The following is a 12320-nucleotide window of genomic DNA, read 5'->3' as shown; positions in this document are numbered from 1 at the left end:
GAGGAACCTGTGAAGAAGTCATTCTTGGTCACACAACAATGAGGATTTTGGCTTTATGGTTATTACTTTTGAAACAAGGTATTTTTCCATCAGGAAGACAGTGTGGAGATGTTATCTGCATACACATAGAGTTGAATCTTTTGTGTTACAGTCCCATTAAGAACCTTTAAACTCAGAGCGCAGTAAAAATAAGAGCTCATCTTGCCCAAGGGTCTGAATAACCCACCTTCCTTCATCCCCAGTGCCACTTTGCTAATTCGTTCCTTTAACCAAGCTTACTACTTCTCTCCCACGTCTTGGTAAGAAAGGAATGATGCAGCCTGCCTCTAATCCCAGACCTGACCCTCCAGCTCCATGCGTGCAGGGCAGTTCGAATCCCTGCAGTTTGGTGGCTCTTCATAATAAGCTTTCCTCAGGATCAATTGCTGCTGAACTGTTTTTACTCTTAACGTCACCATTTTTCAAAAGCTGTTTCCCTCTCCCCTACACACAGCCCACACGTACGCAGACACCCCCTTACAGCCCCCATCTGTCAGACACAACCGGCTTTGCAGAAGGCTCTGTGTTTGCACTGGGGTTTCTTCCAGCACCGAGTCACGCTGACATGCTACAGAATCAGCAGCATTTCACACAGAACAACGTACAGGGGAGAACAGCATCTTTCCAGGCAGCAAGTGAGGGCCGAGCAAGTTCAGCAACAACTCCTGCCCCCTGAAATAGCTCTGCTCTGCATCCTGCCTGTGTAGCCATGCCTAACCTCTGCTTTGCTCTGACGTACAGCACGCACCAGTGGTGCCTAGCAGGGATGGGCAAAGGGGAGGACAAAGATCCATCTGCTGCTTCCTGCTTTGCTTTCTTCCCCAGCTTCCATCTCTTTTTTCCTCCTCTTGGAACTTTCTGCCAGGCCTCCAGGCACGCCTCCATGGTCCATCTCTTCCTGCTTTGCAGCCGCTCTGATGTGCAGGACCAGAACCACTCCATCCCTCTCCTCAGCAGCCCAGCAGCAGGAGGCAGCGAGACGCCAGGAAGCCAGTCGGAGGGGCAGCAGCAGGCTCTGTGTCCTTGGAGAGGCCTCACCCATGGGGTGAGGCACCCAGGAGGGGGGCACCGGTCTGCTCTTCCGAAACCTGAAGGCATCAGCCTTGCTGCAGGGCTTATCTGCTGAAATTACACCCAGGAACGGCTCTGTTCCTGACTCTCTCTCATCCTGCAGAGATACAAAGGAGTTAACCTTTGCAGGGGGTAATGATTATTGCTTCTTGGTTGCCCTGTCAATGAAGCAACACAGCAATTACAGCTCCTGGCTTTAGTTAGACCTCTGAAAGTTACAGCTGCTTCTCAAAGATCACGAGTAGCACTCATCCATCACCCGGAGACGCAGTAAAGAGAGACAGGCCAATCTGTAGTAAGCAGGTTTATTTCATTTCTTCTGACAGCACCCATAGATTAGAGGGCTGCCAAGAAGAGACAATAAGGTGCTTCCCCCGGCGTCACTTTCTCAACTCCCCAGGACTCGGTGATGAGAGGAGCGCGTCCTGCAGCTGCTGCTGGCTACAGCCCTGGTGGCCGTGTCCCTTTGTGGCCTCAAGGCACCGACCTTGCTGTGCTGTCTGTGTAGGGTGTAGAAGGGAAGGGAAAGGGGGGAACAAACCTTATTCCAGAGGCACTGTGGCAAAATAACCCATTGGGATTTTCCACCCCTAGGGTGTGATCTGCTTTGCTTGTCCCAGCTCTGAGCCTAAGCCGCCTCCTACATTTGAGCAGAGTAAAGAGATCAGGGGAAGTCCTGTCTGGATAAAATTTTCTCAAGGTGCAGTTCTTCATGGGATGCCTTGGCACAACATCCCAAGAAAAATGGAAGAGGGAGCACATCTTCCTCTGCCTTCAGATCACCACATTGGTGGCTTACATGTATGTTACGAAGTGCCTGGAGGGGCACAAATTCAATATTTTTTTCTCTTGGGAAAGAATAGAGAAGAGGAGGTGGAAAAAAAAATCAATTTCCCACGCCTGCATCGCTTCACACAAACCAGCCAATCCAGTCACATGGTAACTTCGCTCAGTTTTGGGCTCAGAGCCTGGTATTTCTCTCCAGGCCATCAGTGAGTTTTGGAGGGGAACCACAGAGGACAGTGGAGTCTCATGGCTATAGTAGGCTTCTTCTTAAGGTCTCAGCATCAAGCTGCCTGCCTGGCTCATCCTCTGCCAGAAAAATTTTGTTGTGTGGTGCCTGATTGCCCTGGTGATAAAATGTTTTTAAGGACAGTTAGATCTTTAACTCCTAGAGTTGCCTGTGAGAAACACACCTATGGGTTCTTTGCATTTCTAGGTATGGAAATATTTAAATAACCATCCCTAACTCCTGAATTCTGTGGTCAGAATGCCTGAGCTCTTGGTCCTGTTTTTTCCCCGCTAATGGGGATTACTGGAGGAATTTTGTAGTACCTTTGAGAAAAGCCAGTCTTTCGTATCTGTACTTTCATCTCTCAAATTAGGGGAAGGATATACCAAAAAAAAAAAATCATCCATGTAATTTAAACAAACAAAGCCTATTTGCTTAAAGAAACAGGATCAATTTCCGATATAATCCTGTACACAAACCAAATACGACAAAGGGCCTCCTACACTTCAGTCGCATTCAAGTGACATTGATTATTTTGCTCTGTGGATTGCAAGGCAATTTTGACTGTTTGCTTCCATATGGTTTAATGGCAATTTTAGGTAACCTTGTTCCTTGTGTTGCTGCTTTATGTCTAAAATATTTGCGGTACCTGCTGGCAACATCATCTGACAGATGCCTAGAAACATTGCTTATTTCTGTTACAACACGTAGTGGCATTAAACAGGAGCAGAGTTCACCAGGGGGGAAAAAATGTAATTGCACTGCAGTTTGCAAAGGGAGTTGCAGAAAGGTTTGGTGGGTGAGGGGCTCTTTGCAGGGAGATGTGGCTGGATGAGCTGTCCTGGGGGCTGTAAATGGACAAGGCTGAGAGTACGGGTATGAGAATCAGCTCCGTGCACTGGCTCTGTGAGCTTCTCAGGAAATACACTGCGCTTTGCCAGAGAGGTCAGGGAAAAAATAGTAATTAATACAGGAAGAGCTGTGAGGGTTTCCCCACAGGTGGAAGATGGGTTCCCAAGGAAACTCCACCACGTGGCCACGTGATGGATCTCCTGCGATGTACTTGGTACATGCAGTCTGTCTTCACTGCAAACCTGGAGCATGAGGCCAGCACTTGCTGGAGCAGCCGCAGCCCAGCGGGAGCCGAGCTGAGCTTCCCAGAGCTGCTTTTGGGCAGGCTGAGCTCCCTGGCCCCGTCTGTGAGAAAGCTCCGTGGCTCGAGGAGGCAGCGTGCCTCTCCCGGCAGCGCCAGAGGGATTCACATGAGCGAAAAAGAAGCAAACTGTCCTGCCAAAGAGAGAGGAGAGAGCATGGAAATGGTTTGCACTCGGGGTTTTTGCAAGCGCGGGGAGAGCCGCTCGCTGCTCTGCCCTGGAGCTGCTGCCAGAGCCGGGCCAGCAGCTGAAGCCCTGCCAATTAGCACACTGAGTCGAGCACAAAATATTTTTAAGCATCGTATAAAGCTCTGCTCTGAAAGAAATGTTTTACTCTCATCCGTTGGATTGCCAGAGAGCTTTTTATGGATCTGCTCGGTGGCACTGCCGAGATCCCTGCCCGGTGATCCGCCTGGGATCGGTGTTGGAGGCTGCTGCAGGCTGCCAGCGCGGCACCGGGGGCTGCAGAGGTGGTCGTGGGTGTAAAAGTACCCCCGGGGAATGCTGCTGAGGAAGGAGGGGGTCACACGGGCCTTTGTTCTCAAGAACTGCTCGATGTTTTCTGTTACAAAGTGCCACTCCATTATCAAACCCAGAATATTTCATGGGAAAAATGGAAATGGAGCTTCCACTCGGGAAAAGTCGAGGTGAGCAGGTCAGTGTTCTGCTGCTATTTCCATAAGGGTGGAAGCTGTGCTGCATGATACAGACATCACGTATCTCATATTGACGTTATGCTGCTATTGAAACACCTTTCAAGCAAAAACTTTTCAGCAGTCCCAAGTCTTCCTAATTTGTGGGAATTTATCAGAGTAATTCAGAGGAAACTTTGAAGTGTTAATCTAGAACATAAATTTTAAAAAACAAGCACCGAACAATTAAGTTCAAAATATTTGGAATTCCCCAACCCAGTGCTCCGGTTTTGATGAGCTCTATTGATTTCCTCTTGCGTAAGTCACTTTCTCGTACCCATACCTCGGGAGAGAAATAAATGTGTTCCGATGCACGAGGAGGTCAGGCTGCGTTTGGATGGCCCCGCTCACGCTTTGTCCCCAGAACGGACTGAGCGTTTGGAAGAGCAACACAATTTATTACTGAAGAAGAGGATGCAAAGAACATCTAGGTTCAAATGCTCCATGGGCATCTAGGTTTTAAAATATTGCGGGCAAGCTGTTCCTTTCGGTTCAGGAAGCGCTATCAGAAGTTGGTGGCACAATGTTCTTCCAGGGGTCCAGAAGAGGCCAGGATGGGGCTCTCCTGTGGAGGCAGTAGCCGATGTCTGAGATAAAGTGTCTTGAAACATGATTATATGACAGTCCTCCTTCAGCCCCAGCTACGTGAGACCACACGGAGAACTGCAGCATCCTCCTTTCTGGCTTGGTTTGAACCCCTGCCAGCAGCACGCAGACAACTTGGTGATGCTCATAGGAAGCTCCTGGGGGCAGAAGAGCGATCTGAAAGCTGGCCTGCCCCCTGCCGTCCCTCCCTCTCTCAGCCCCATCCCTGAAAGCAGAGCTTTGTGTCCTTACGTGGATGGGGGTGGGAGCCTGGTGGGAGCCCTGCTCAGCATGGGAGCGCTTGTGCCGTGCTCTGGGATGCTGATGGGTGCACGTGGCACACCAATTGTGGGCCTCAAGGAGAGATACACGAAGGCAGTGATCAGAGAAAGTGTGCATAATTCTCCTGCTCTCTTTTCCTTTTCTGTTTAATTGACATTCCTGACCTTTTCCCAGGGCAGTTTCTGCTGAGAAGCAGCACCAAATATCCTTCTCTTCACCTCCCCGTGACACTCCATGGCTGTCTCCAGGGAGCCTGTCCGCTCCTCAGCACCCTGCAGCATCTGGGGAGCAGACGTGGCAACATGGTCAAGCTCCAAAAGTAAGGAAACACCTGCAACATGTGGGCTGGCTAATTATTTTGAGACTTGGATAACAGCTCGGCGTTTTCAGGCATTGCTGAGGGTGCCTGATCACCCCTCTGGGAGCTGGAGGTGCAGATCAGGGCATGTTTTTCTAGTGTCTTTGGGGGTATAAATAGAAGCGTGTGTATCACCCCATGGTTCATAGGAGTGGATAAGTGATCAGCTTGCAAACATCATCCATAACAGGTGTGTTACTGAAGGCACAATGTGAATTCAGAGAAGCAAGGGGGCATTTCGGCTACAGATGTGGGAATAAGCCCCTTGCACCGTGTTGCTGAGAGATCTTTCTCCCACAGCAATCCTGAAGAGAAACTAGAAGATGGAGCTAGGATTTCATCTGAGAAAGGTAAGGTGTGATCCTACAGGTCGCCCTGCAGGGCTCAGCAGGTGGGAAGGCAGCACCCAGTCTCTCTGTAGTGAGCTGAGCCATGGTTTGTCCTCTTTCCCTGTGGATGGAGGTGCTGGCCCCCCTCCCTCTGCTTCCAGCCCGTCCTCCTCAGTAGCATACTGTAACCCATGACCCCTCGGATAAAAGAAGAGAATACTAATTGCTTGGAAACACTCCACAGAAAGTGGACGTTAAGTGGACTAGTGCCGACCAGCAATGGAAATTACAGCACGGACACCACCAGAATCCATCACGACTAATGCGATTAGAGCGGATAGCACAAGAATTCATAATGATCTGCTCTGTGCCCTGAAGTTTTGTCAGTGTATCCGAGCCCTGCTTTGCTCTTCTCCTGCCCTCTACTTGCACACTTTGAAGAGCACAGACAAGGGAGGCCCCCCAGGAGACTTTCATCCTACCCTGTACCTCTCTCATAGCACCCTTGTTTCTAATTGTGTGCAGAGACAACAGCAATGGCAATGACTTCATAACAAACCCTCCTAATGAATAAATCATCCTAATTTCAAGGCGAAGTTAGCACAACCATCCACTGTGTCATTTCCATGAATCACAGTGATAAAGGGCCATGCTTGTTGAGACATTGCTTATGCAAATGCAATGGAGCACTAATGAATGTAAGCAAAGTCCTGCAGTGCCAGGGCAAGGCGAGCTTGTGCCAAAACTCCCAGGAAGCGGCTGCTGCTTTGTCCAAGGGAGCAAGCGACGGGCTGGGGGGGGAGAGGCTGTTCTTTAAGGACGTATTTTGGGGATATTTCTGATTTATGAACACTGAGGTCTCTCTGAGTTCCTGGAATTTGCTGTAGAGGAGGGGGCATTTTGAACCAGGGTGATCCAAAGACCAGCTCCTTTGTGCAGAGACAGCGGTGCAGGGGGAGGGCAGTGTAAGGTGCTGTAAAGGACCCCTGATACTTTGGATTTCCTTCATTATTCTCCAAAGCCTAATCTAATTTAACACCTCACAAACCAGGGCTTTGCTGAAGAGGTATCTCTGTTCTCAGGCAGATCTCGTTGCTATTGTGTCTGTGCTGATGTTCAGTACCTTGATGTTATTGTTTGTATTCCCTGGAAGCCCATAAAAGAGGTCTAGTGCCAAACAAGGGTTAGCCCTGCGGAGCTAGATGATTTATGGGCAGCGAGCAAGAGAAGGCCCTGCCACAAACAGCCAGAAGGGTGAAATAGCTGCGTGAGGGCTGGGCTGGCAGAGAAAGGAGGAGTGATTTCCGCAAGGTCACACAAGTCACAGCACAAAGCTGGGAACAGGCTTGATGACTCACAGCGAAGTGCCATATATTGTCCTGCTGATGCAGAAGTCTCTGATATCCCTGACTAACACACCACGTCAAGAAATTATTTCGTGCTCTGGAATCCTCTGGCACCAAGTATCAGCCAAAAAATGTCTAAAACAGTGAATGTAACTCAATATCCACCACCAAAGGTTTCCTGCTCACAATAGGTGCCAAGAACAATTGATTTTTTTTTTTTTTACAATTGCTTTCTTTGTTAGATGATGTCATGGATTATTTATCTCTGAAAGCATTAAATGATACAAAGCGGCTGATGAGTCACTGGGAAAAACAATCTTCAAGCCTAGCTGGTGCAAGAAGAAAGGACCAGTGGCAGTCCGCTTAATGGACCTGCTTTAGCAAAAGAGGTGAGACTCATAAATTCCCCGGTCTCTGTGTTTCTAACACTCGAAAGCGATTGCATTTCTCCCACTGTTCCCAAGTCCTGCAGTCGAGCAGAAAGCAGCTCCCTGCCTGGTGTTTGGGTTTCAAAGCCAAGCAGCATCGCTCCTTGGAGGGTTTGACCCAGTGAGGTTGGCGGCGTCACAGCACGTGCTGCTGCCCCCAGCGTGGCTCTGTCAAAGCATCCCAGGCGAACTGAGCAGTTACCAGGTTTTTATAAGGTCCCTGCAATCCCCCTCTGCAGCCTCAAAACAAAGGAAAAGCATGCCTCGAGCACACTGATAAAAGGCTTTTGAATGGAGGCAGCTGAATCACACGCCATTTCACAATTAGCACTTTAATTTTGAACATTAATTAGGACGCTGGTGTTTGGAGAGTTTAGTTCTCCTCGACCCACTTACATTGTTCAGAGACGGGCTAAAGAGATACTGAAGTTTGCAAATAAATCAATGGGAAAAAAAATGAAAATTCAGGACCAGCCGGAGCCCATGAGCTGAATACCGGTGACCTGGGAAATGCTTCACAAAAAAGGGACTTGCTTACTAGAGCATGGGAAGAAACAATATTTCAGTTACAATGCCATGACTCTAAAGAAATATAGGCACAGAAGAAACAGAATGGCTTCATGTGCAAGGTGTAGAATAGGTTACAGCTGGGAATCCACAGCCCAGCTTTGGTTCGCCAAATAGTTCTCCTAGGAACTCCTACAGTTATCCTATCTAGCTCTAACATCTTCTGAAAACGTTATTCTTGTGCAAGACGAAAAGATGTTGCTTATTTGGAGGTGTAAATGCAATAAATTAAAGCCAAAAGTCTGTGAAGAGGCTTGGATATGAATTCATTATGAATACACCCTGATGAAATGAGATTTACTGGCTCTGCTTTGCATATGGGAGTGGAATGAAACCTGGAAATAAAGACAGACAGAGATGAGCATATCCCAGCCATAATGTAAACAGGAGTGCTATTAAGGAGTAGCTACAGGTGAAGCAACAAATATATTTATCCTCAAGAATTAGAGACACTGAAAACACCTGCTGCTTTCCAGAAAGATGAAAGCCAAGAAAAGAGAATTCCTCTCAAGCCAAAAGAGAAGAAATTAAATAAGAAGTCAGCTGCAAAACACAGCCCCATTGCAGCACCAGCAGAGCGGCCTTGGTCACGTCCTCAGGGCCACCTGGTGTAGCAGCCAGCAGAGTTTCCATCCCTGCAGCAGGAGCATCGAAGCAGGGACTGGAATACAGACAGCACGTTCAGCTTGGCAGGGTGAATGGGAATTTTAGGGAGCGGGGAAGACTTTACCTTGCCACACAGTGCTCCAGCCTTTCAGGCACGTACATGAGGACTTCCAAGTGCCTCATCCCAGCATGCGGGAGGCAGTGTCCCCCCCCCTCCCCTATTGCTGTCCCTGGCACAGAAGAGGCAAGAGCTCATGCGCTCGTAATTTGCATCAGAGACCTCTGCTGGAAAGCACACAGCAGATTGGTGAGTTGCATGAATGCCATTTATTTTTCTGTATGGTGGGAAAAAAAAAGCTGCTGTGGAGATCAGGGTCCTATTACTCAGTGCTCTGCATGGTGTTCTGCTTGATTTAAGTGGCAGAAACCTTAATTAAACAGGCCTCTTAATACTGCAGTTCAAACTACTGGAAAGAAACATTTGTCTGGTCAAAGCAAACAGGGTTTGATGAGTTCCCCTGAGGGACCCAGGGCATGAAATGAGAATGGCACAGAGGAGATGCTAAGTCCAGCAGGATATGGCTGGATTATTCCTCTCATACCCTTTATATCTTTCAAACCATCTGTCCAGACTGCGGAGAGCCTTGTAGCCCGCAGATGCAACTGATAAACTGCAAGTTCAATCTGTGGAAGAAATCAAAATTACAGCCTAGGTTCTCCTTGGGCTCCTGATCTACCCAAGAGCAAATCCATCAGCTCGAAGGGGTAATTTCAGATTCATGAAGCTGTGAAAGAACTCAGAAGACGACCCTAAGAGCCAAATTATCCCATAGGATGGTCATCTACGGAGGCAAATGCTCACAGCGTCACAGAGCTGCCCTCTTCCAAGCACTGCATGGGAGGGCTTTTTCAGTAGGAAGCAGGCAACTGGTGCTGAACTAGCTCTGTGGAGCGGTGGTAAGGCTGGTGTGAAAAGGTTCACAGAAATTGTCACCTTTAAGCCATCATTTTTGTCTTTGATTTGCTTACTTCTTGGTGCTGCATTCCCCAAAGTGGAGAGCTTATTGCCACAAGCGCTCTTCACATGGAGGTGGCAGCTGAGGAAAGATTTAACTGATTAAATCTACTGTTGTCTCCAGCACAGGCCATGGCAACAGCTTCACGTCTTTCCCAGCCCTGAAATCCAGATCTGTACTTTTTGTTTCAATTTCTATCCTCTTCCCCAGAGTTTTGCATGGTCTTGCTCTGGAAGGGGAGAGGCGAGCAGAACAATGTATCTGACTCGCTGTCTGCGAGAGCCTGGATACCAGCGCAAACAGGGCTGTTTATTTTACAAGTGCCTGTACACATAATATTAAAATCAAATATTGGTTCTGGAGCAGGGACTCATAATGGGATAGTTTTTCACTTGATAAATAGCTGGGCTTGTGTGGGGATTCATATCAGGCTCACGCAAACAAACCTAAAGTCAATATTTGCCACCTCTGCCTGCTTCTGCAGCACCCCTCGCAGGGAGGCCGGGCCAGCGTCCTGCTGCGGCTTCACCTCGGGGCCAGGCACTTCATTCCTGTGCTACATCAGTGATAAATCGAGGAACAAAAATAGGAAATGGGCAAGAAACCACCAGCTCAGCTGCCTGGGGTAGGGTTTCCCAATATTCCAGTTCCCCTCGGAGGCAGGACCAAGATGCGTTTGCTTTTCTCCTGCTGCTCTGCAGTTTGTCTGTGTGCGTGTGTGTGTGTGTGAAATTTCAGAGAGATTTCACCCTTCCTGACACTGCACGGCTTCCACTTCATCTTCATCTGGATTCTCTGTGCAAAAGGGAGCAGCAAAACAGTTTTATAATTGTCCCAACTTACCAACTAGCTGAAAGCTGGGGACCTGCAGGTTAATAAAAAAATACACGTCTGAAAAGCCACTTGGCCTTTCTGTTAGTATCGCTGCGTTACTTGTTCTAAATTCAAAAGCAGTCCCGAGAAGAATCTAAGGTCTGCAAAGCAATGGGCTGGAAATAAATGACAGGAGGCTGCAAAGGGAGCCTGTTGCTGCCCTAAAACTGAATTTCAGCTTCTTCATTCCAGAAGATTGCATCCATTGAGTTCTCTCCTCCCACTCTGCATCTATTTTTCTATACACGGATGTATAAATACAGTTACTATTTTAACTGCCTTTTAAATACAAATGTTGCCAATTAGCCAATGTTTTGCACTATGCCTGGAAAATATAAAATCAAAGTGTTCATCCAAATCCACATATGGCCAGATCCTTAGTTGGTGTCAATGTTTGCAGCTCTGCTAATTTTTTTGGAGCTGGGCCATTTTATGCCTGCTAAGGATATGGCTCAGTAGAATCCAAGTGAAAGACGCTCTTTGGCTTCTCTAAGATACAGATCTGGACCATTGTTATTACAAACGCTTTAAAAAATCTGGAGTATGTTGGATGTTGCGACTGCGGCTCTGGTAAACAATCATATGTTGGAAGATTTTCCCGTTACCTCCAAGCCCATAAAGCAGAAAATGCAAAGCCTGTTCTCTCTCCTCCTGTTTATGCTGGGACCAATAATGCTAATTTTCAAATTAAATTTCACATATGTCTGAAAGTTGCCTGGTTGCCCCAGCCAGAAATCGCACTTGGCAGCTCTGGTTCCTGGCGTGGCTGAGCTCGGCGCGGGCCATCTCCGCGGGGCAGCACCGCTGGTGAGAGATGCAGCACGGGCTGGTCCCTCGCAGGCACCCCGATCACACCCTAGATCCCAAAGGTGTGAAGGGAGCATGTTTTGCTCCATATTTACTGGGAAATGATAAATCACCCTCAAGTATGTGTGATTATAGGACTGAATAAAAATTGGAGCTTAACCGAAGGTTCAATCTGCAGAGGCCAAGATTTAAACGCATCAAACTTTAAAAATACTTGGTGAATTCAGATGTTGCATATTTCCTTACCAAGAATACTCTCAAGGCAGAGTAATTTGGAGAGAGCTCATTACCAGGCCGTGAAGTGGAAGGAATCCTGCGTGGCATTAAACACAGGGTTTTCACTCGTAGGAATAAATGAAGTTGAACACTAGCTGAACGCAACAAAGGGCATTTAAAAATCAAGAAGGGGGGGGAAATGATGTATAAAACAACAAACAGAAGCACCAATAGTAATGATCCCAACAAAGCGTGAACAGCCACCTAATGGTAGGTGCTACACTGAAAAAAAAAAAAAGAGTTTAAAACAAGAGTGCAGGTAATAGCCTCCACACCAGAGCTAATATTAGTGGACTGGGGGAGGATTTTACTTATTTACAAAATAAGTAAAGGAAGCCTGCCTAGCATCATCTCTTGACTTTGTGTTTCCCACCTGTATCTCCTGGAAATCGGTGTTTGAAGGGCTGCACAGGCTCTTTCCCTGGCAGTTCTGCCCCCAGCTGTGCTGCTCTGCAGCCACCCAGGTCGAGGGGCAGTGAGCGTCCTGGACATCGTCCTGGTGAACTTTGCTCCCTCTCCTGAGGTACTTCCACAGCCCTCGAATTACGTGAGATTTTCCAAAATCTTAAATGGAGGTGCCCTAGCTCCCTCCCTGTAAATAGGGCTTGGCTGGGACTCGAGCTGGCTATAAGCATGGTGTCATTGGGAAGAGGGGAGGAGAGAAGCCTGCAAGGGTTTCTCAGACAGGTACAGTGATCTCGAGGGGCTCTGGGTGTTCCTGTTCAGCTTACCCAGACCGTACCTGGACAGCAGGACACCTCCTTCTCACTCCCAGGCCCCAGCAGGAGCTCCATGTGTTTGCGTTTTTCTTACAGAGGCACCGGTTCAGCCAGGAGGAGCCTTTCCGAGCCAGGCATCAAACCAAGGAAGTGTAAGTAC

General features: G+C 48.1%; 1 protein-coding gene across 2 annotated transcripts in view; it reads left to right on the top strand.

The window, feature by feature from the left end:
• LOC310885252 (uncharacterized protein) overlaps nt 1-12320 on the top strand; it is a 95382-nt gene that overhangs the window by 66040 nt on the left and 17022 nt on the right. For both annotated transcript variants that reach the window (XM_083808378.1, XM_083808379.1), the window contains exons 3-5: nt 5010-5154; nt 5494-5543; nt 12257-12312. In XM_083808378.1, coding sequence (XP_083664504.1) covers nt 5010-5154; nt 5494-5543; nt 12257-12312 — 251 coding nt within the window. The remainder of the gene's footprint in view (nt 1-5009; nt 5155-5493; nt 5544-12256; nt 12313-12320) is intronic.

Source organism: Anser anser (assembly GCF_964211835.1).
Source record: "Anser anser genome assembly, chromosome: 22".
NCBI classification, from domain to species: domain Eukaryota; kingdom Metazoa; phylum Chordata; class Aves; order Anseriformes; family Anatidae; genus Anser; species Anser anser.
The sequence above is the reverse complement of the archived record's forward strand: the minus strand, read 5'-3'. Positions and strand labels throughout refer to the sequence as shown.